The sequence below is a fragment of the Delphinapterus leucas genome, chromosome 2 (assembly GCF_059928025.1).
Source record: "Delphinapterus leucas isolate spDelLeu-1000000601 "Yukka" chromosome 2, BTC_Dleu_Yukka2, whole genome shotgun sequence".
Lineage (NCBI taxonomy): Eukaryota > Metazoa > Chordata > Mammalia > Artiodactyla > Monodontidae > Delphinapterus > Delphinapterus leucas.
Window position 1 is genome coordinate 93,464,365 of NC_143130.1, and position 22,286 is coordinate 93,486,650.

At 54.8% G+C, this 22,286-nt stretch overlaps 1 protein-coding gene across 4 annotated transcripts; it reads left to right on the plus strand.

Moving 5' to 3' along the window:
• The first annotated feature begins 2,028 nt into the window (after positions 1-2,028).
• Positions 2,029-21,710, plus strand: SHF (Src homology 2 domain containing F). 4 transcript variants are annotated; one of them, XM_022587194.2, is made up of 7 exons: positions 2,029-2,542; positions 11,088-11,229; positions 13,824-14,033; positions 15,447-15,587; positions 16,835-17,006; positions 17,150-17,269; positions 20,890-21,710. In XM_022587194.2, the coding sequence occupies exons 1-7, from the start codon at positions 2,045-2,047 to the stop codon at positions 21,074-21,076; spliced, it is 1,470 nt and encodes a 489-aa protein (XP_022442902.1). In that variant the 5' UTR covers positions 2,029-2,044; the 3' UTR covers positions 21,077-21,710. The 4 variants fall into 4 exon arrangements, with proteins under 4 accessions (XP_022442902.1, XP_089763400.1, XP_089763402.1 ...); XM_089907274.1 differs by lacking the exon at positions 15,447-15,587 and having other exon boundaries at positions 20,890-21,708; XM_089907276.1 differs by lacking the exon at positions 20,890-21,710 and having other exon boundaries at positions 16,835-17,004.
• The last annotated feature ends 576 nt before the right edge of the window (positions 21,711-22,286 follow it).

A 22,286-nucleotide genomic window follows, 5' to 3' on the forward strand; every position in this document is an offset into this window, starting at 1 on the left:
ATGTGACTTTACTTCCTACCCTTCCTCACTATGAACCCACCCCTTCTTTATGGTAGGCTGGTTCCCACCTCAATCCCTTCACTCAACTCATGCTGACCTCCTGGCTTGGAATGATCTTTCACTCCTTTGCTTCATCTGTCCAAATCCTACCCAGCTCAGGTCTACCCCCTCCATGAAGCCTAACTATCTTTTGTGTAAACTTGATTGATTCCATTCCTCTGAGCTGTCAGCAGCTTAACTCCATATTTCTTAAACATATGTGGCTTCATTTGACATCTACCATGGTAAGCACTTTACAGTTTTTAAATCCTGTTCCATCATTTCCATCATTTCATATCTATCATTTCCCCTAATCCTCACACAACAGTCATCATGCCCTTTGCAGATATAAGGCAAGTGAAAATCAGTGGCATTGAGTATCTTGCCACTGATCCTCAGAGATCTGGCTACAGCCCACAATTATTGTTGTCAGACACCTGGTGATTGAGGAGACCCTCCAATATGCATCAACTGGACAATTCTTCTAGAATTATTATCTCTATGTCCAGCTTTGATTTGTTAGTCAATTTTTTAAGCTGCACATTTTTACAATGTGCACGTTATTTTCTCTATTATACCTCATGAAACCAGACACAATATCAGATATTTCAGTATCTCCTACAGTCCTGCTACTCAAAGTGTGGTGGGAGGGCCAGCTGCATCTGTATCACCTGGGAGCCTATTGGAACTACACTGGGACCCCATCCCAGCTAGACCTACAGAATCAGAAACTTCAATTTAACAAATTCCCCAGGAGATTCGTGTGCATATCGCAGTTTGGAAAGCACTGTCCTATAACACCAAAGAATATGCACAAAGCAGAAACTCAACAAATATTTTGAGACCTGGGGCCCTGGGAATCCTAGGGTATTCTCAGTTTTGCCATCACATCTTACGCTGCTCCAGCTTTGAGCTCCCTTCCCTGTGTGGCCTCTCGTGGCTCTTTGCTCCCCCACAAGACAGATATGAGTCTAAGAGTGAGGGAGACACTGAGGTAGTGCTCAGAGGGATGCTGGTGAGGTGAAGCTGCTACCTTTCCATCAGAGTCAAAAGCAAATGTTGGCGTTGGCCTCAGGGCTACAACATTCCTGGGGAGAAATTGGTTTTATTTCTAAGACAAAAATGCTTGAGCATCCGAGCCTCTGGAGGATAAGGGGTTTATGATAGACAACACTGGAACTGTTTCTAGACTTGATTTATTGACTTGTCTGTTTCTATTCTGTCACTAAGCTGATTGGCAATGCAACCTGGGACTTGAAGGGATTCCTGCGTATATGCTTGCGCTGCCATCAGGGCCGGGTGGGAGGCGTTTGTGCAAGGGCCGTTTGCCTGTGAGGAGGGCGTGTGTGGAAACCACTCGGGAGAAGTGGGTGCCTCTAGGGAGCTGACTGTCTGTGATGTGAGATGTCTACCTGGAGTGGGTTCGAGTTTGTGCACAGAGAGCAGTTGGATGGGAGGAGGTAGGTGGGGCTCCGAAGGCAGCACGCCGGAGCCGGTAGTTCCAGACACATCTTACAGAACAGCCCCTGTCTCGCCCCCACCCCACCCCAGTTTTTCCTCCCAGGATATTATTTCCCAGTTGGGAGGCCTTGCGGAGGGTAAAGGAGGGGCGGAAGGCGCCGGAGGGCCAGGAACCCCGGAGTCCGAAGACTCCCCTCTTGGCGTCTCGCGCGAGGTGGGAGCTGGGGAGGGGGAACAGACGTGCACAGGTGCGCCCCCAGGGGGGCGCGCGTGGCGACACGTGGAGGATTCATCCTCAGTTCATCCTCAAGAGTCGCATTCCCTGCCCTAGGGTCGCCACTTCACTTCTCCGTCCACACAGGCTGGAAGCCCCCGCCCGCTCCTCTCCGCCGGGCGGAGGGAGGTCGCCTCCTTTAGGTAGCGGAACCCCGCCCCTCCCTTGTTACTGACGAGCCCCGCCCCCTCTCGCCGCCCCGCCGAGCTCCGCCCCCGCCCCGCCCCCTGCCCGGCCACAGAGCTCCCCACGTTCAGTCTGGCTGGCCTCATGTTACTGAGCGGAGCTTCTCCTGCCGGCTCCGGCCCGGGGCCGCGGGCGCAGGGGAGCGCGGGGGGCGGCCCGGCTGGATCGCGCCGGGGCGCCGGAGGTGCGGGAACCGGCCCAGGAGGGGGCGGCAGCGGCGGAGTGGCCAAGTGGCTCCGGGAGCACCTGGGCTTCCGCGGGGGGGGCGGCGGCGGAGGTGGGGGCAAGCCGGCGCCCCCGGAGCCGGACTACCGCCCCCCCGCACCTTCCCCGGCCGCGCCCCCCGCACCTCCCCCGGACATCTTGGCCGCCTACCGACTGCAGAGGGAGCGCGACTTTGAAGACCCTTACTCCGGGGGGCCGTCCGGCTCCGCTGCTCTAGCCACCCCTGCCGTTCCCGGCCCCACGCCGCCCCCGCGCCACGGCTCGCCACCCCACCGCCTTATTCGGGTCGAGACCCCTGGCCCCCCAGCGCCTCCTCCCGAGGAACGGATCTCTGGACCACCCGCCAGCAGCGACAGGGTGAGTGCCACGCCGGTCGGGGGGTTGCAAGGAGGAGAGGTGGTCGGAGGTCTGGGGCTTTCGAGAGGGACAAAGGTGGCCTGACCGGGGCCGGGTCCCTTGGCGTCACGGTTCCTGGCGGACACGATCTTAGTCCCTGACCCCGGGGCTCGGAGCCTTCATCCACCTTTGTTCAGATTCTCGACCTTCTAATTTGGGACGTGCGCCCCAAACTCTGCCTCTTTCCCTTATTATAGCCCCTGAACTAGTGACCCTCCCCCTCCCAATCTCTGCTCTCCTCATCGCAGACCCCGGAGCCTAATCGGGGAGCCTTTTTTCTAACGGGATTTGAGCCCGTTTCTCCCCAGTTTATGGCCTTTCAATCCTCTGGGAGCAGCAGCTCACTGCCCTTTGATCTCTGACCCCTCCCCCTCAGGGCAGAGCCAGCACCAAGCTCCACTCCTTCTCCTGTTAAAAAAGCCCAAGCATCCTTGGAGGTGCTGAAGCCCCAGGGAGGAGGTGAAGGCTGGGTTTCTCCCTGTGGACACGGCAAGAGCTGGCCTTTGCCTTACCCAGTGGGACTGGAGCCGGGTGGACTGTTGTTCTCAGGAAGCCAGAACAGGCAGTATGCAGCTCTTCACCAAGGATGCTAACCACTGAGGTCCAGGCAGGTCCACTCCTGCACTCCTTCCCTTATCCCCCCAGGTATGCGGACAGTCAGTGCTCAGAACCTGTTGCCCAGAAGGGGCTAAGCAACTGAACCCACTCCTCCTCTCCTCTTGGCCTCCTGCTCCCTGGGTCCATTCTGAGGGTGGCTAGAGCTTTTTGTGGATCTGAAGGCTTGGGGTAGAGAGGCGGGCTGGGCATTTACTGTTTCCAAGAACATCCACTGTGGCTCAAAGGCCCCTGGTAGAGAAGACACCCCCTGCCCAACCTCAGTGCGGCCCTATCCCTCCCTGACAGCTGAAAGTCATCCCCAGGTCCCTGTAGTCCTAAATTCTAGGACGATGACTTGGTGGGCTGCCCTAGCTCTACTGTCCCTCTTCACTTACCCCTGGGAGCTTGCTCTGGGGCTGACTCCCCTCTCCTCAGCAGAGAACACAGTTTTCTTTGATTGGAGAGCAAAGTTGCTGTCTGAATCTGTTGGCTCCAGGGCTGAGGCTTTCAGCTGAGAGTGCGCCACTGTTCTGCCTGATTCTTGGGTAAGAGAGATGTGTCAGGGTCAGAGCAGAAGCCTCAGGAATGTGAATTATTTTTCCCCTAGTTCCTGCCATGGGGCATGGCTACCCATCCTGGGCCAGGACTGTTCGCCTGCAGAAGGAGCCTATGCTTTCTTCACATGTCCTTAGGCTCCTCTTCCTAATTTTCCCCGATGGTGGTGGTGGCAGTGAGGCAGAGGGAGCATTAGGCTTTGTTCTTACTATTGATCAGTTAGTCTCCTCCTCCCTGACCACTGCCTGCTGGCATGTGGGCCTGAACTGTCCCTGGCCCTCCTCCTCTCTGTATTATCTTGGAATGGCATAACAGGCTGCCCACCAAGCCGTGGGCTCCTCCAGGACAAGGGCCTTATCCTCATATTGTGTCTCCCAAGTGCCTGACACACTGTTTGGCATAAAGAGGGGTGGTGCATAAATATCAATAAGTCCTGAGTGGTGACTCTCCATTGCTAGGGTGACCTGAGGGTCAGAGACTCCCCTAACTAAAGTTCCCCTTGTACACTTCCCCACAGAGACCGCAAGGAAGGGGCTGTGCCCACACAACCATGCAGAAGCCCACAGCCTCTTCTCACCAAGGGCATCCATGCCTCTCCCTGGGTCGTCTCTGTGATCTGTGGGCTGCTCAGACCTTGGGGGCTAAGAGGTATCTGACTCCTTTGTCAGCTGCAGGGACAGGAATGAAATCTGGCAGGATTTCCTAGGAGCCACACAATCTGTGGTTTAATGAGTGTGTGAGAAAGACTCAGTATGCCATCTGAGCTGGCCCAAGGGCAGGGATGCTGACCTGGGGGCTCCCACCATTCAGAGACAGCAGCTCCACCTCTTCAGGAGCGGAGTTTGGATCTTCTCAGGAAGAGCCCAGACTAGGTACCTGAGCCCCTTAGCCTAAACCCAAGGGTCAGCACCTGCCTGCAGAGCTCACACAGGATTGTGCCTGCTGGATGGTGAGCTGGCCTGGCCCCCGAGGCCCTGCTGAGCTGGTGTTCCTGTCCTGTGTGGCTGCTTTCTCCTTAGTCTCAGTTCCCCCTCTGCTTAGCCCTGCAGGTCCTCTTGGCTTGCTGCTTTTGAGTCTCTTCCTGAGGTGAGATGAGGCTGGGGACCAGGTTTTGCCTTGGGCTGGCTCACTTCTCTCCTTCTGCAGTCCAGCAGCTGGTGCTGGATGGGTCAGAACCCTCTGAGAGGAGCTGGATCACGAGGTTTGATGAAATGGGTGCAAATGCTTCTGTGATGAGCCAGAGAAATTGAAGGGGAATGAGCCCAGTGGATGTAGGGGCTGGAGAGAATAGGCCTCAGACAGAACCCTGAGAGGCCTGGGGGCTCAGGACCATTAGCCTTCTCCCCGTGCAGGGCTCTGGCTGCTGGCCCACCCTGAGACCCACAGCTGCAGTTGGCAGGGGTGCAAGGGTGGCCATCTGGGCAGGCCTGGCAGGGCAGGTGTGGGAGCAGCAGGCAGGCAGGGCCTCGCCATCTGGCTGCAGGAAGACTCCCTCTTGGTACTGGGCCCTGTCTGGCCATCAGGCTATGCTCTGGCAGAGGGGCTAGAGAGCTGTGCCTTCCCTTGCTTTGCTCACTTTTCTCAGACCTTCAACAGGAAAAACCTGATCTAATTAGGAAAAGGGGATGGGGATGGGAGAGGGGCCCTGGTTGGATGAAGCTTTGAGTTGCCTCTGACCATCTGCACAGTGTGTCCTTTGCCTCCATCATGCCAAGATATGTGTGTGAGAGAAAGAGACAGAGAATGAGAGAGTGAGAGAGCAAAACAGAGAGACAGAGGTGATGTGAACACTAAGACAGTCAGGCACCCTGTATGAATTGAAACTAGGGTTCTTGTTCTTAGCTCACAGAGGGGCTTCTGGGGTTCAAGAACCTCCAGAAACACTGTGCACATATTTGGGGGCATGAGCATTTTCCTGGGAAAAGGCTCACAGCTCTCAGATTCTCACTGGTGTTCACAGGGCCCGAAATATTAAGAACTTTGAAGAATAGATACTGTACCTCATAGATGGTTTTCACATGGACTTGGATCCTCTGGGCCCAAGTTTGGAAACGAGTGAACAGATAGGCGGGAAGAAGAAAGTGAAGGATACATTCTGGATGTCAGAAGATGAACAAGACATGCCTGCCCTGGGATTAGGAGGGCAGGCAGGGGCCCTCCCTGGCCAGTGTTCATTGAGTGTTTTGAGTATCATTAAGTGACACTGGCCTAGGCGCTGAAAGAGACTCACCACCTAGAAGACCGAGTCCTTACCTTTTTTGAGTTTGTTTCCTTCTTTGCTTTAATTTTCTTTCATATGACTTGTGCAGAGTCTAGAGGTCTGGTTCGTTTATCTCACACGTGTCCTTGGGTCCCCTGATGGAGGAAAGGAGGAGGGTTCCGGTCAAGGGATCTGAACTTTGTGGCCTGTGCTGTTGTTGGTGCCACTGCCACTGGTGCTTCGAGGAGGGCTGAGGCCCGCAGGCCCGTCCACCCTATCCACTGCTGCCTCCTCGTGCTGCAGCACTCCTTCCCTCTGGAAGACAACTGCGGCTTGTTTGCTCGGGCAGTGACTCAGTGACACCGCAGCCCTGGTGCTCCACCCTTTGGGAGCCAGGAACAGCCGGGACCCTGTGACCCTGGATGGAGCAGCTGGCTGGGGCCCGGGACTTGGAGGGCTACCTGCAGCCTGTGGGGCTTGCAGAGCCTGGGGCTCAGCCGTGTGGCTTCATAGCACCTCCAGGTGCTTCACTCTTTGGGAACTTGCTTTGTGTCTGTCACTGTGGGCTCTTGGAGGATCCAGGAATTTGTCCTTTGTATTTAATAATATACCTGTGGACATTTACTGAGCCTCCACCTTGTATCTAGTACCATTTGAAGCGCTGATGTGTATCAGACCAGTTGATCCTTACAACAACCCTATGAGGACAAGTCTGTTATTATTCCAGCATTACGAAAAGGGAGACTAAAGCACAGCAATGTTGAGTCACGCTTGCATGGTTTCACAGCTAGTTAGAGAGCCGAGGTTCCCAGCTGGGCAGCCTGACTCCAGACTGGCTGCCAGCTCGTGTATGGGACCTTTGCACCTGCTGAGAGAAGGCCTGCAGAGAGAGGAAGTATCCACTGAGCATTTGCTCATGAACCAGGGGAAGGAGGCTCTTAAGGAAGGAATGAGGATTGCATTCTGTGCTGAGTTCGCCATTTCCTGAATGCTGAAGGCCAGCACTTGCCACCCAATCCCAAAGTGGCCTCGGACATGCCTTATAAGGGTCTTAAAAGGTTTGGTAGCATCAATTGCATGTCTGTGATGAATGTTTTACAAGCATGGCATTGCTTTGTTATTAGAAGAGGATAATAACAAATTTGTTTCACGTGAAGGAGTTTCCCTGGCAGATAAAATTGGGAAGGGCATTCTAGTAAGTGGGAACAGAAAGTGCAAAAATTTCAATCTTGAGGAAGGTAAATATCAATAGTACACCATTTCCCAGACTGACAGACTTTCAGTGGAAAAGTGACTTCATGGTTAAATAGTTTCGAGAAATGCTGAATTAAACAAAATTAAGTTAGTCTTTTGGTTGCAGGACTTCTCAGAGCCTTTAACATGCTAAGGTGTATTTTAAATCTACAAATAGAGGAGAGAAGATGCTACATTTCCCAGTTTTTCCAGAAAATCTGTGGCAAGGCAATGAGACTCAGGAGACCTGGGTCTCTGTCTTTCTTGTCTCTGCTACTGCAAGCTGTGCACCCTGGACAAGCACCTGAACTCTGGGGTCTTAATGCCTGAATAAAAGAGATTATCATCACGGCAAACATTTATGGAGCAATGACTCCTCCTTGCCATCCTCTGGGCCAAGGACTTTTTACATTCATCGTCCTCTACCCAGTCCTATGAGGTAGGTGCTAATACCATCCCCATTCTACAGATTAAAAAACCAGAGGCTTCCAGACATTAAATATAAACTAAAGAAATGGAGAAAAGGGACAGTGGTAGACTTCGGGTACTTTGCAGAGCCCAAATCCTGTGACATGTGTCTCCTTTGCTCCCCTGGCCTCAAAAGCCCCACGGGTGGGGTCAGAAACTCGTAGCAGGGCCCAGCTGCAGAGTGGAGGGTTCAACCAGATGGTGGGCCTGCCAGCTACCTCAGGAGAGGCCTGGGCAGGAAGGAGAGGCAAGGCCTGACAGCTGCTTTGGGAGGAGCACTGCCCCATTGAACAGGTGCAAGACCAGGGTCCTGGAGGCACCCTGCCACCCTCCTGCAGGAGTGGAGGGAGCCACGGGGCTCTCTGGGCAGAGCTACTTACCTACTAGTTTGGAAATATTTCAGCATTTCAACAGCGTACCAGAGGATGTGCCTAAATATCAGCCCTGGCTTTAGGTGCCTTCCCTGCCAGTTCCTTCCTTCTGCCCTTGAGCCAAAGGCTTTGATCCCTATCAAATGTGGATTCTCCTGACAGGCTGCTCCTACAGCCCCTACTGGTCGGTCAGGTCAGAGTTAGGATGAATGGGGATCTGAGAGTCTGTGTCACTCCAGAAGATGGAGTCTGGGTAGAAGGAGGCCTTTCGAGCATCCAGTAAATGCGCACTGAGCACCTACTGTGTGCCAGGCCCTGTGATGGATGCCGTATACAACAGTGAGCACGGCAGAGTCAGGTAGAGGGCCCATAAACAAAGTAAATCGTGATAGAGCAAAGGTGTCAGAAGCCTACAGGGGCAGCTTCCCCACACTGAGCAGTTTTGCCTCTTCACGTGACCTAGAAGCCACTGGGAAAGCAGATCTGGTCTCTGACACGTCCTCTATGTCCAGGTCGGGTGCCCGTCCTTCCCAGCAGGTGTCTCTGCTGCTGCTCCCGACCCGGCCCCGTGGGTGGCTTCTCTAGGCGCCCCAGCCCAGGGCGGAGGCCAGGGCTTCCTGGAGCAGGGTGTGGAGCCAGGAATGGAACAGAGGAGCCATTGAGCTGCCCACAGAGCTGCCACCTGGGTGCCCATGGGCCCCGAGCTGCCACGACTGGCCCAGGACTCCAGTGGGAAGGGCGCTGCCTGCAGCTCTGACTGGGCTTGCTAAGGGAAGGCAAGGGGGGCTCTGTGGAGTTGGGGAGGGGGGCCTGGGGCTTGGGCCAGGTGCTTCTACTTATTGAGCAGCTTCCAGGGACTCATACCCCATGTTTGACTCCCCAGCCAGATTCATGCTTCCTCCTCTCCTGAATGAACAAGGAAAAGTGCTTCCTTTGTCCATTCTTCCTTCCTCTTTTATATGAACTGATTTAACAAATATTTACTGAGCACTTTTAGGTATTGGGAATTTAGCAATGAACGTGGTTCCTGCCCTCAGGAAGTTCACAGTCTGCAGGAAGACAGATAATAAAACAAGTATTTACTACACAGTGTGTTGATACCCCAGCACAGAGGCCCTAACCAGACCTGGAGGGAGAATGGAAGGCTTTCTAAAGAAAAATAATCTGATCCAGGTAAAGGGAAAGCCTTTGAGATAAGAAAGAGATTATAGAGCTTTCAGGTAACAAAGTAACCTAGGGTGGGTAGAGAGAACCCAAAGAGCAAAGTGGAATCTTTAAATCCCTTTAACTTTGGACTTGTTCTTTTGGCACTGGAGAGCCATTGCAAGGTTTAAGGATAGCACATTTGTTGACTCAGTTACTGTTAAGTAGCTGCCACTTATGAGTGTAAGGCTGGGTGCCGACCTGGGTGGGTACCCAATGGGCTGGCTCCAGAGCCCCTTGGTCAGGTGGGTGAGACTGTGGGTGCCCGTTGGCCTGGGGTGAAGCAGCTCGGGGTAGGAGTGGATTCCTTTTCTGCACTTCCTGCAGGAAGGGGGACTCGCAGAGCGGGGGGGGGGGGCTTTAATGGGGAATAGGCAGTGATCTAGCAGAAACATTTTTCTAGTGCCCACTGTGAACCAGGTGCTTACTGGAGCTGGAGGGAAAGAAGTGACAAGGAGCCCCAGGCCAGTGGATGCTCTGGTGGAGGTGATGGGATGATCTGAGATGGTGGTCTTCTCAGAAGCAGGCAGAGATTCGAGGGAGGTAAAGGAGCTGGGGGTCTTGACTGGAACAAGGTGAAATGAGTAGGAGCTGAAGAACCGATGCATGAGATGGTAGGAGCTGTTGGGACACTCTTGAGACCCCTAGAGGGGCCAGTGGGGGTTCAAGGAACATGCAGAAGGGGTCTCTGAGGTGGGAAGTTTTCTTTCTCCATTTCCAAGCCTTGGTAGGGGTCCCAGGACAGGTGGTCATCCCCACAGCCTCCCTGCCCAACTGTCTCCCACAGTCCTGATCTGGACCAGAACCAAAGCCTAGACCGAGAATAGGGGAGAGGCAGGAGTGGCCCCTTCCCCATGCCGCAGGCCCCAGAGCTACCTCTTGTCAACGCCTGGCAACCAGGTGTGCAGTGTTCTCCTGCCCCAAGGTGCAGTTAGCGTGCAGCGGGCTGTGCTCTGTCTCTGCCTCAGCAGGTCCCCCCAAGCCTGTGCCCAGCTTGGAGAAAGGCTTTCTTGTCCTCAGCTGTGCCCCGCCCCGAGCACCTTAAGCTCCTCTGCAGGGTGTGCGGCTTGCAGCCTGGGATGAGGAGGGCCAAGACCATACCTTTCCTGTCCCTGTCCTCCAAGAGCCTGGGGGATTTCAGCAGAGCCCAAACCCTGGCTTTCTCAGGGTTATCCTAAGGTGGTCTCTCTCCCAGGACAGCCAAGATGCCCAGTGGTAGCAGGCTGGCAGCATGATTTTGCACAAAGGGCACAGGTTCCAATCCTGGTTTCTCCACTTATGTGGAATGGACTTGGGCATGTTGTTCCCTACCTGCCCTGAGCCTCCATTTCCTTAAAATGGCAATAATAATTCCCACATGACATTGTGAAGGATGTTGTGAGGATAAACCAGTGAACTGTGGCATAAACTCAGTATCTTCCTTGAAGGTCAGCAAATACTTATTTGTTTAGCATCTGGGAATGCAATGCTAGGCATGGACCAAGCTAATCCCCCAGTTGCCTACTGTTCCCTGCTTATTCTTTGAACTCCAGCACCTTTATAACCAGGTCTCTGAATTAATTCCCTCTGTTAGGCCACCTGGTATAGGCTCTGGTCCTGCCTGGACCCTGAATGAGGCAGGCCTTAAAGCCCAGAGCCTCATCCTGTCCATTTAGCCTAGGGAATGGGCCAGAGGCACAAAATTAACAGAAAAGAAAGATGTACCATTCTGTTGGCAGCCTACTGGGGACCCCTGCAAAGGAACAGCCAGAGCTTCTCCCCATCCAAGCTCCTGGGCAGCCTGCCCAGGACTCTTGCTCCCATGGACAGAGCATCCTGGGGAGAAGCAGAGCTGTCTCTCAGACGTCTGAAGCTTGCTCCCCTCACTCTCTTCCCAAAGCTAGCAATTCTAGAAGACTATGCGGATCCGTTTGATGTTCAGGAGACTGGTGAAGGCCCAATAGGAGCTTCAGGAGCCCCAGAGAAGGTCCCCGAGAATGACGGTTACATGGAGCCCTATGAGGCCCAAAAGATGATGGCCGGTGAGTGATGGAGTTTGGGGTGGGGGTGGGGTTGGGGGTTGCTCCCTGAGGCTTGAGTATCTGCAGAACAGGCTCTGGGACCCACAAGTCTAAGGACTGATTCCTTGGTCCCTAGAAAATATGGAGAAAGCCTTTGCTGGGTCTTTGGGGAGGGTGGCCATTGTCTTCAAGATAGTCATTTTGGAGAAGAAGCTGGGACTTGTGGTGCCTGAGACGTGAGGTGCTAGAGAAGGCCGTACAACCAAAGGGCAGACAACAGAAGCATTTGGGATAGTCACGAATGACAAGCTAGTGGTGTGGGCTGGGGTCATTGATCCCAAGAAGAGAATCACTAGCTTTAGGGAAGGTGATGGGTCTGAAATGATGGGACCTCGAAGCGAACATCTATGGCAATTGGAAACACATGACTAGAAATGCAGGTGCAATGCACATGAGATTGGGCAAGTAGTTCAAGAAGTGAGGGCAGGGAGAAGTGAATGAGACCTGGCCCTGGGGAACAGAGGTCAAGAAAGCATCCAGGGAAAGGGAACAATGTGGGTGATCAGAGAGGAGGACAGGGGTGAATCAGTGTAAGCCAAAGCCCCAGGGAAGGATGAGAGGAAGGTTTGTTCAGGGGCAAATAATCTTAGTGCTGGGCATACAGGAGAGCTAAAATGAGAGAGGCTAAGAGGGGGTAGTGCAGGTCTTGAAGGCTCAAATGAGGCATTTGGACTTGCTCCAAAAATGGGAAGGGAGCCATTATGGATTCTTGAGCAAGAAAGGAACAGGATGAATGTGGCATTTTTAGAGGATTACTGAGGCTTTGGTGTACAGAACACACTAGAAGAACTGGGCATCAGAAAGATGAGTTAGGGGGCTTCCCTGGTGGCGCAGTGGTTAAGAATCCGCCTGCCAATTCAGGGGACACAGGTTCGAGCCCTCGTCTGGGAAGATCCCACATGCCGCGGAGCAACTAAGCCCGCGCACCACAACTACTGAGCCTGCGCTCTAGAGCCCGTGAGCCACAACTACTGAAGCCCACGCACCTAGAGCCTGTGCTCTGCAACAAGAGAAGCCACTGCAATGAGAAGCCCGCGCACTGCAACAAAGAGTAGCCACCACTCGCCGCAACTAGAGAAAGCCCACGTGCAGCAACATAGACCCAACTCAGCCAATAAATAAATTAATTAATTAAAAAATAAAGATGAGTTAGTAGGCTATCGTGGAAATTGTTGAGGCTTTAAGGGACCAATAATTAACACCCTTTTCTTCCCCTCTGACCTTGGAAATAACTGAGGAATAGGATTAAGGAAACAGATGGAGATAGCAATGCCAGCTTTATTACTGATAAAGTTGACTGGAGAACACTACTTAGCTATGTCACCAGAATGACATAGCTAAGAATACTTCACCACAGAATTAAACTTGCCTACTCAGGCTTGGGCAACTCAGGACAGCTATAGGCCCCTGCACGGGGGCAGGAGGAGAAAGAACCAGAATGTTCTCTCTCTGCAAGTAGGCAAATCTGGGAAAGAAAGGAAGCTTCCACTGGCCAATCAGATAAGCTGTTCTCCCTCCCTGGGAGAGGTGGGTGAGGGAGCAGAGAGCAGCAGTAGGGAGTGTCATTCCATGGAGCCCCTGAAACATGAGCCTGTAGATTGGAGGTTCACCCTAGCAGTAATCTAGATGTGGAGAGTTGAGGGGGAGAGTCATCAGGTATTGGCACTGAACACATGGGATTCAGAGAATGAAGCAGGGCCAGGACCAAGGAGAGCAGTGTAGTAGACAGAAATGGAGAAAGTGAGAGGGCGGCTACTGTATTTAGATGAGAAGGGTGCAGACCCCCAGGAGGTCCATGAGTGTCGTGGAATTGTATGTGAAAATTCGCACATTTTTCTGGGGAGTAGCTCCATAGCTTTTATCAGATTTTCACTGGGTCAGTGATCCCCAAAAGAGGATCACAGAACAGACTAGAAGAATTTTTGGGGAAAGCAGTGAGTTTGAAACATCAAAGTGAAACATTTTTATGGCAGTTGGAAACACATAGATGCAAAGGGTGCCATGAGACTGGAGAGTGAGAGCAGGGAGAAATGAATAAGATTTGGCCCTGGCGGACAGAGACCAAGAGAGGATCCAGGGAAAGAGACCAAACGGGGGTGATGGGAGAGGAGGACAGTCCATGAAAGTGACTTGTCCAAAGGGGACAGTTTCAAGGAGGGGGTGGTCAGCAGTACCTGAGCAACAAAGAAGGATTTTCTGATTGCAAAATGACATAACTTGGGACACAAGGAAATAAATGGATCTGAGTAGCAAGGAGATGGACCCTGCCTCAGTTTCCTAAATGTGTAAGCCTCAGCTCCCCAGCCCTTGTTGGCCATTGCAGGATCTTTTTTCTGTCTTTCACTCTGGTGCTTCTCTGCCCCTGTCTCTGTTGGGTCCCATGCTTTTGGAACCCTAGAGGTGTTCTGAGGGTGAGTGACCCCAGATGTGTGGTCACTGGGCTCCCCCCACAGCCAGCATCTCCTCTGAAGGCTTGTAGCTGGGGAGCGCTACTGGGGGCGCTGAGCCAGGCAGCCAGGACTGCTCACACCTTCCCTCCTGCCTTGCCCTGGCAGAGATCCGGGGCTCCAAGGAGACAGCAGCTCAGCCCTTGCCTCTGTATGACACGCCCTATGAGCCAGAGGAGGAGGAGGGGGCCACACCGGAAGGTGAGGGGGCCTCCTGGCCCCGGGAGTCCCGCCTGCCAGAGGATGATGAGAGGCCCCCTGAGGAGTATGACCAGCCCTGGGAGTGGAAGAAGGAGCGGATTTCCAAAGCCTTTGCAGGTGAGTCCTGGGTGGAGAGGGCAGGTCTGCTGAGGCCTTTGAGCAGCTTTCCAGGCTCAGGGGGATGGGAGGAGTGGACTTGGGGTGGGGGTGGGGGGCAGGAGCTGGGCTCAAGGGAAGTGCAGTTGAGTTGCACCATGGAGAGTGGTGAGTTGGGCGGTGTGGACACAGAACTGTGTGCAGGGTCGGGGATGACTCCCTGCATCACCACCTCTCAGAGGCCAAGAGGCTTGAGCCACTTCCATCTTTTGGGAGGCAGTGTGTACTTAAAAATAAAGAAATTCCAAACAAAATGATAAAACTTGTGGCATATGTTAAATACGTACACGTAACAAAGGAAAGCATTGACACTCCAGACAGTGAAAACCCACTGTGTGTATAGCCTAGCCCCAAGGGTATTTCTCAGGAGCAGGAACCAGTGGGGAGAGGGAGAAATCATCAGGTTTCTCCTGTACCAAGCACCCCAGTGTCCATCCCAGGCCCGGAGTCCAACATAGAGAGGGCCTGAGTGGGTGATACAAGAGCCTGGTACAAGAGCCTTGTTCAGTGAGAACATAAAGGACTTCAGTGCCGTTAGACCTCATTCCTACTCCCATGTCTTCCTCAGCCCTCCTTGGGCAAGGAGCTCATCCTGGAGCTGGACCCGGCTCTCCACTCTGTCCTCCCCACCCCGGCAGCCAGACTGGGAAACCATAGGTTCCTAATTTGTTTCCCGTAAAGCGTGCACCATTGAGGATGGGCCGTTTATCTCCCGAAGTCTCCTTGGAGAATCAATACTGTTTGAGTTGCTTAATGGGAAAATCTATGCTCCTCATTAGGAAACCTGTTAGCAGTCCTGCAGCCGCCAGTGGCATGGCTCTCCTAATTGTCAAGGCTCAGGATTGAGGGTGCGGTGGGTAAATTTCAATAAAACATCTGCTCTGGCTTCTGAGTTTTCCTGACAGCCTGAGGCTGGGCTGTCTCGGTCTTGCTGCCCATGAGTTCCCAGGCTCCAGGCGAAAGGGGGAAGGGAGGCAAGGTGGGGCGTGCCAGGATGCTGTGTGGGTGTCCAGGTATGATGCTGGGGAGTATGGGCAGCTCCTGGTCCTGCTTTTCCCTCCCTTCCTGGGCCCTTTGGGCCCTGGAGGCTTGTGAGAGGTCAAATAAAGGGGACCTGTGGGGCTGGCAGAGCAAGACCCTGTGTCTGGCAGTTTGCTCCTGGAGCCTCCCACCTGCCATGGTGCGGTCAGTGTGGCTCCGCCCAGTCCTCTGAGAGTCCTGTTCTTCCCTCAGAAGCTGCCCCTGCCTCTGCTCTGACCCTCCTCCTTTCTAGGCTGTCCTGTGTCCTGGCTCTGGGTTTTGGTGTCTCAATCTCTGCCTCTCTCTGTCTCTGTCCCTGTCTGTCTCTCTTCTCCCTGCTGCTACTGGCTCCAGTTGACATTAAGGTCATCAAAGACCTACCTTGGCCTCCACCGGTGGGACAGCTGGACAGCAGCCCCTCCCTTCCCGACGGGGACAGGGACATCTCCGGTCCAGCCTCACCCCTCCCTGAGTCCAGCCTGGAGGACGGCAGCGGTGGGTCCTTTGGGGGCTTCTGGCCAGGGTGATGTGTCCTCTCAGCCCTCAGGCCCTGTGGATTGGGTTGGAGAAGCACAGAGGTGGGGCAGAGTTCAGAGAACCCAGGAGGAATCCCTCTTGCCCTGGAGGAAGATGGAAGGGACAAAGTACACGTTCCTCCCTCCCCTAAAGGGGTGGGGAAGGTATCTCCTGAGGGAGGCCCCTTCCAAATATCTTTCCCCCCATGCCATAAAAATCCATTATTCTAAATTCAGTCTTTTGGGCAGAGCTCTGCCTGACCAGATCCCTCAGCAGTGCAAATAACGCCTGAGGCAGGGGTGATGCTAGCACAGGAAGTTAAAGGAAAGGTTTGATCTTTGTATCTGGTGACTGGAAAGACAATGAGGGCTTGAAAGTGCTAGGCGGCGAAAAAAGACACTGAACACTTCATCTACTTTCAGTTTTACCCAGAATGGGCAGCCAGGGATGTGCTTGCATCTGTGCATACGCACACCTGCATGAGCACCTGTTTGTACATTTGTGCGTGGGTGTGAGTGGGTATTTTGTAAATACAGGCTGAAGGAGAGTCTCTGTCATCTGTGCATGTGTGCTCGTGCCCATTTGGCTCACTGGCTTCATCCCTCCCTGGGCAGGCTCAGCGGTCATGCCTGTCCCAGTCTGGGAGGCCAGAGCTGCCTCTGCTGGGCTTCTGTGGGTGGGGGAGGGGAGCCTGTGGGCCGCGACCTTGGGGGCGGGGGAGGGGCGGGCTGGCTGGCGGCTTTGGGCGGGATTAGCCTGTCAGGATGGCACCAAGGGGAGTCAGATAATTGTTCTCAGATCGATAAGTCATTTCTACAGAACGGCTTGGCAGGGTGATTTGGAGAACGGTAATGAACTCTTGAGGAGGAGAAAGAAACAATATTATCAGCACTGAAGCCACCCTGAGGGGGATGGAATAAGGGAAGGCAGTCCGCTCCTCCAGAGGGAGGAGCTTAAGTGGTTTCTCGTGTTGCTGTCTTCCCTCTCCTGCCATGGTGTGGGGACTGGGAGGCCCTGTGGCACAGGAGAGCTGAGCCCGCCCCCGCCCCACCCAAGGATGGACCTAGGATACTGTCCCTAGAGCTGGTCAGGCTCATGAGCACGCCCCGCCCTTCCAGAACATTCCTTTGCCCCCTTTTGGCTGGAAATGGGGATGGGGCACTGGCTAGTCTATAGGGCTCTATCTCTAGGGTCCTCAGAGTCTATGACTGGTATGTCCCCCACAGCCCAGTTTGAAGGATCTGAGAAGAGCTGCCTGTCACCTGGCCGGGAGGAGAAGGGGCGGCTCCCTCCCCGACTCTCTGCAGGGAACCCCAAGTCAGCCAAGTCCCTAAGCGTGGAGCCCAGCAGCCCCCTGGGGGAGTGGACAGACCCAGCACTGCCTCTGGAAAACCAGGTGTGAGTGTCTGTGTCCAGCTGGGGACTCTCCCCTCCCTTCCCCTCCTGGCACCAGCTTGCCTGCAGGGGACACCCAGAATGGGTGGGCCTGGACAGCGAGGGACCCAGCAGAGATGCCCCCCCTTCCTCTCTCTTGTCCTCAGCTGGTACCACGGGGCCATCAGTCGAACAGATGCCGAGAACCTGCTCCGGCTGTGCAAAGAGGCCAGCTACCTGGTACGCAACAGTGAGACCAGCAAGAACGACTTCTCCCTGTCCCTCAAGTGAGTGGGGCCTGCTGGCTGGTGGCTTTAGGCAGAGTGAGCCTGTCAGGATGACTCCAAGGGGAATCGGTGGGAGGATAACCAGCAGGACAGGAGGAGCCGCCAGTATCTCTCCCATGCCCAGCCAGGCTGGGGAGAACTTCATCCCCTGTGAACATGTGCCGACTCTGTGCCAAGCCCTGGGCATCTGGAGAGGTCTGAGGCTCAGCCCCGGCTCCCAGGGAGCGCAGAGTCCATTGGGGGAAGCAGTCAAGCTATAGAGTGCAGCTTAGAAGGGTTCTGTCACTTTCTAGCTCTGTGGCCTGGGGCCCCCTTAACCTCTCTGGGCCTCAGTTTCCTTATAAAATGGGGGAATAATCATATCTGACTTACAGGGAAGGATTAAATGAAATAAGCACTTAGCATAGTGCCAAGTGCTTAATGAATTATCACTATCATCATTATTAACGGAAGCCCAAGATGTTCTACAAGTACAGGCGAGGAGATAGGAACTTTGCCTGTGGGACTCAACAGGGTGAGATGGAGGCTGGGTGCTGGGAGGAGGATGGAGCAGTGGACACAAAGCTATTCTTGTTCACTCTGAAGAAGAGGGCAGAAGATCTGGGTGCTAGCGGCTGACAACTGGGCTTTAAAGGGTCCTGGAAGAGGCAGGGGAGGCAGGGCTCCTCCTCCTCCTCCTTAGCCTTCCACTCTGGGCACAGATACAGAGACCAGCATCAGCCTCCCAGGTTCTACTGGCAGGATGGCTAGTCCTCTCCTCAGTACCTAGGAGTTCTGCCTGGTAGAACCTGCACCCCACATAGCAGCCTGTCAGAGTGCTGTGTCCATTCACATCCCCCATCATTACTGGGGCATCTGTACCACATTCTCTCACATCTTCTAGGGGGCATTAGAGTACAGGTACACCCCCACTTCAGACATATCCAATATATGGAAATTTGGGAGTATTAAACAGATACACTGGAGGATAATTATTCAACTTCACTGCAAGATAATGGAAAAAATGCCAGACTATAGTCAGATAACCTGAATTTCATTCTTGGTTTTAATAAAACTAGCTGTGTGGGGCTTCCCTGGTGGCACAGTGGTTGAGAGTCCGCCTGCTGATGCAGGGGACATGGGTTCGTGCCCCAGTCTGGGAAGATCCCACATGCCGCGGAGCGGCTGGGCCCGTGAGCCATGGCCGCTGAGCCTGCGCGTCCGGAGCCTGTGCTCCGCAACGGGAGAGGCCACAACAGTGAGAGGCCTGTGTACCGCAAAAAAAAAAAAAAAAAAAAATAGCTGTGTGACCTTAGCCAAATCACTTAACCTCTCTGGACCTCGGTTTCTACCTTTGCAAAATATGTCAATGGATACCTCTTAGGTTTCTTCCACCTCTTATGCTGGGGGAGTCTGCAAATTATAACATCAAAGGAACATTTAGGAAAAATCCATTTGTCAAAAATTTGATCTACATAACTTCAGAATGTGTATTGCTTTAAAAATTATAGTTAAGATTCATAGAGCATCTACTATGTGCCAAGCAGCATACATACCATCTCCAAACCAGCTACCGTCCTGCAAGATCAATCTCTTTTTTATAGAAAGAAAATCGATTCAAAGAGGTATGTGACTTGCTCAAGGCCACCAGCTAATAAAGTGCCCAGAGCAGGATCTCAACCCAGCTCAGGCCAACTCCAAGAACCACACTGTTCCATTACACAGCTCCACCCCCCCATCAAGTCTGGTATGGTCCAAGGCAAGAAGAGACACGAGCAGAGCAGAGCAGAGCCTGCGCCCTGCCTTATCCTGAGGAGTGAAAGGGGGAGGCCGGCCTGGACACCGCTCCAGCCCAGGCTGATCAGGCCCTGCCAGCATCTGTCTGCCAGAGCCTCGTTTACATATAAATGGCTTCTCTGAAATACAATTATGGTTTCTCTTCTCTCTGTAATGGAAGGGCTTTCACTGGTAATTAAACAGCTTCCTCCAAAAGCCATGCCAGCCCTAGCCCTGCTGCCCAGCTAGTCCCACCTCAGTTCTCTGAGGGTCAGGCAAGGGCTCTGCTGTGTCTTAATGGACCCTTGGGACTTCGTCCCAGGAGGTCAGTTATCCAGGTGTGGAGGCTGAGCGCTCAGCTGCCAACTCAGTTCTCTGGCCACTTGTTGCCCTTCTTGGCCAGATCTGTCCCTGAAGGAGAAGATACAATGTACAGTTTTCAGGAGAGGGGATTCTGTCAAGTGGACTGTGGGGAGGGGCCGTCCCCAAACTGTGGAAGCACAGGGCCTACCCTGATGCCCATAGCCTTGGGTCTGGGATTTGGCATAGGGCAGACAGGGGAGGGCAACCACTCACTGCCTCCCCAGGGCCTGCGTGGTCACTGTCAACTTCAGCCGTTATCTCAGCCCTGCAGATGAAGGATGGTCCCACACCCTGACACACATGCCCAGGCTTTAGGGAACTGTACCCTGGGGGCGGGGGAGGGAAGGATGGTGTTAAGGGCCTGTTTTTTTCCTCCCATCCCTTTCCTCTTTAGTCTCCCCACTCTCTGTGCTTTCTCACTTGTGGCCCTAGTGAAATGGGACCAGTCAGAGCCCTCTTTGTATACAGACAGGGGAAGCAAGTGAGGGGGTTTGCCAGCCTCACCTCTCAAGGGTGGCAAACCTCACGAGAAGGCAGCCCCCTCCCCAGTCCTACCTCCCACACCAGCTTCTGAGCCCGGCTCTTGTCCCCAAGTAAGCTCTGACCAGCAGAAACAAGTACTCGGGCTTCAGGGCTCTCCCGAGCATGATTTCCCCATTGCCTGTTTGGAGTTTCAGACCTGGGGCCTGGCCGACCAGGCCTGTGGTAGTTTGAACAAACGTTCTTGCTGGGAGCTGGCCAGAGCTCTGAGCAGCAGGGTCCTTGTCTTGTGGGCAGAGCTGGGCACTGGTGCTGATTTCCTGGATTGTGGTGGGGAGATGGGAGAGGCAGTGGAGCATGTCCTCTCTGAGGGAGGGGATGGAGCTGCAGCCTCACAGATGATGTCATCCCGGGCAGAAGAGCTGGATAGATGAGCTGGGGGATTGGCCCAAGACCCAGTTAGCAGGAGGGTGAAGGGATGTCCCCAGGACAAGGCAGCTGAGTATTCCCAGATTTGGGGGTGATGTCCAGCTCCCTCTCTCCCCTAGTCTCTGCAAGAGAGCCCCAACCAAGATTCGCCTGGTTGGTTGTTGCATGTGTCTACCCACTGTCCTGCCAAGGGTGTCTGTGTTCACGAGGCACCAGGAGCTCCCCCCACACAGATGTCCTCCCCCACAGCTCAAGGAGGGGGAGGGTAAACTGGCCCTGGTCACGTAGGCTGGGGGGGGTGCGTAGGCTGAGGCAGGAGCGACTGGATCCCAGGGTTGGGGGGTGGTGCTGATAGCTTGTTTCCACCTGCACATTCTTGGCACACCCAGTGCCCTCACCACAAAGCCAGTACCTACTGCTGCCTACTTACAAAATCCCCTACATCCCCTCCCTGCTTCCTGGACTGACCTCCACCTTCCCTAGTTGCCTCCACTCTCAGCTGGCTTGGAACAACCATGTTTGCAGCGGGTGGTGGGGTGGTAACGACGACCGGAGAGGGCCCCACTCACCAGGGTCTCCCCTCCTCTTCCCAGGAGCAGTCAGGGCTTCATGCACATGAAGCTGTCCCGGACCAAGGAACACAAGTATGTGCTGGGCCAGAACAGCCCGCCCTTCAGCAGCGTCCCTGAAATCGTGCACCACTACGCCAGCCGCAAGCTGCCCATTAAGGGGGCCGAGCACATGTCCCTGCTCTACCCTGTGGCCATCCGGACTCTGTAGGTGTGAAACCTGGGCATTGTGACAGATCTGGACCCAGCCCTGTGCTCATCCCCTGGCTGAGGGCTGTGGCCCTTCCTGGGCCACATGATCTCTCAAACCTTTCTTGGCCCTCTCCCTGGAATCGAGTGGCAGCTGGAGATTCCTTAATTTATTCTAAAGGGAAGGACTACTGGAGCCTTGGAATAAGAGGTGGTCTGGAGCTGAGGATAGAGGACTCCCTGGGGAGAAAGGATAGCCCCTGGAGGAAGGGATTTCAGAATCGCTGATCTCCTGAGGAGTTTAAGATAGACAGCTCCAGCCCCTTTCTCCCCCTAGGGCAGAGGTGGCGACCTCCACCCTCTTTACCCAGGGGTGGAGGGGTGGATTGGGAATGCAGCTGGACGCGGGCCTTCGGGGTGTTCTAACCACCTCTCCGCCTACACCCCCAAACCACCGGCGGGCTCCGCCGGAGTCTGGTGCGGGGCTTCGGGGAGACAGACCCCTGGGATGGAGACGGCATTGGGGGTGGGGAAGGAGGGGAAGGGCTCGGCCGGAGGGAACTTGTGCAGGCCCGGGGCCGCCCCGGCTCCGGGCCAGAGGCAATAAATAAACCCAGTCCTGCCAGGCACAGCCGCTTCCACGCCTCCAGCGCCACAGCTCCCTCCCGCCCCCTCCTCCCCTCCCGCCCCCCCCCCGCCCCCCCCCCCCCCGGCTGACAGGGGAGGGAGTTGAGCGAGCACAGATTCTGTTTATAAATCAGCTCTGGAGCGGACACAGGCGGCTGTGAAAAGCACTTTCGAAGCATCAAGTTCCTTCCTTTAACGAGATGTCAAAACATCCCCCCTCGCCCCCGCCCCGGCTCGGGGCACCAGAGCCGGCCTGCCGCGCGGTCCCCCTCCCCGCCGCCCCGACGAGCGCGGCTCCCAGAGAGCGCATCTAATTTCCTGCCAACAGCCATTTGTCTGGGAGGAGGGGAGCCACGGAGAGACAAAGAGGCAGCGCGCCAGGCGGGAGGGAGCAGGGCGCCCCTGCCACGCGGAAGCCGCGCGCCGGCGGAGGCGGGAAAGCTGGCGGGCCGACTGCGTTTCCTTTCCAGAGGAAGCGGGGGCCTGCCGCGCCTCCCGCGGCCCCGGGCCGATGGGTCCGACCCCGAGACCTGAAGCCGGCCAGCCCGGGCCCGGATCTCCCTCGTGGCTGTGGCGCCTGGCGGGGCCGTCCGCGCGCGCCCCCT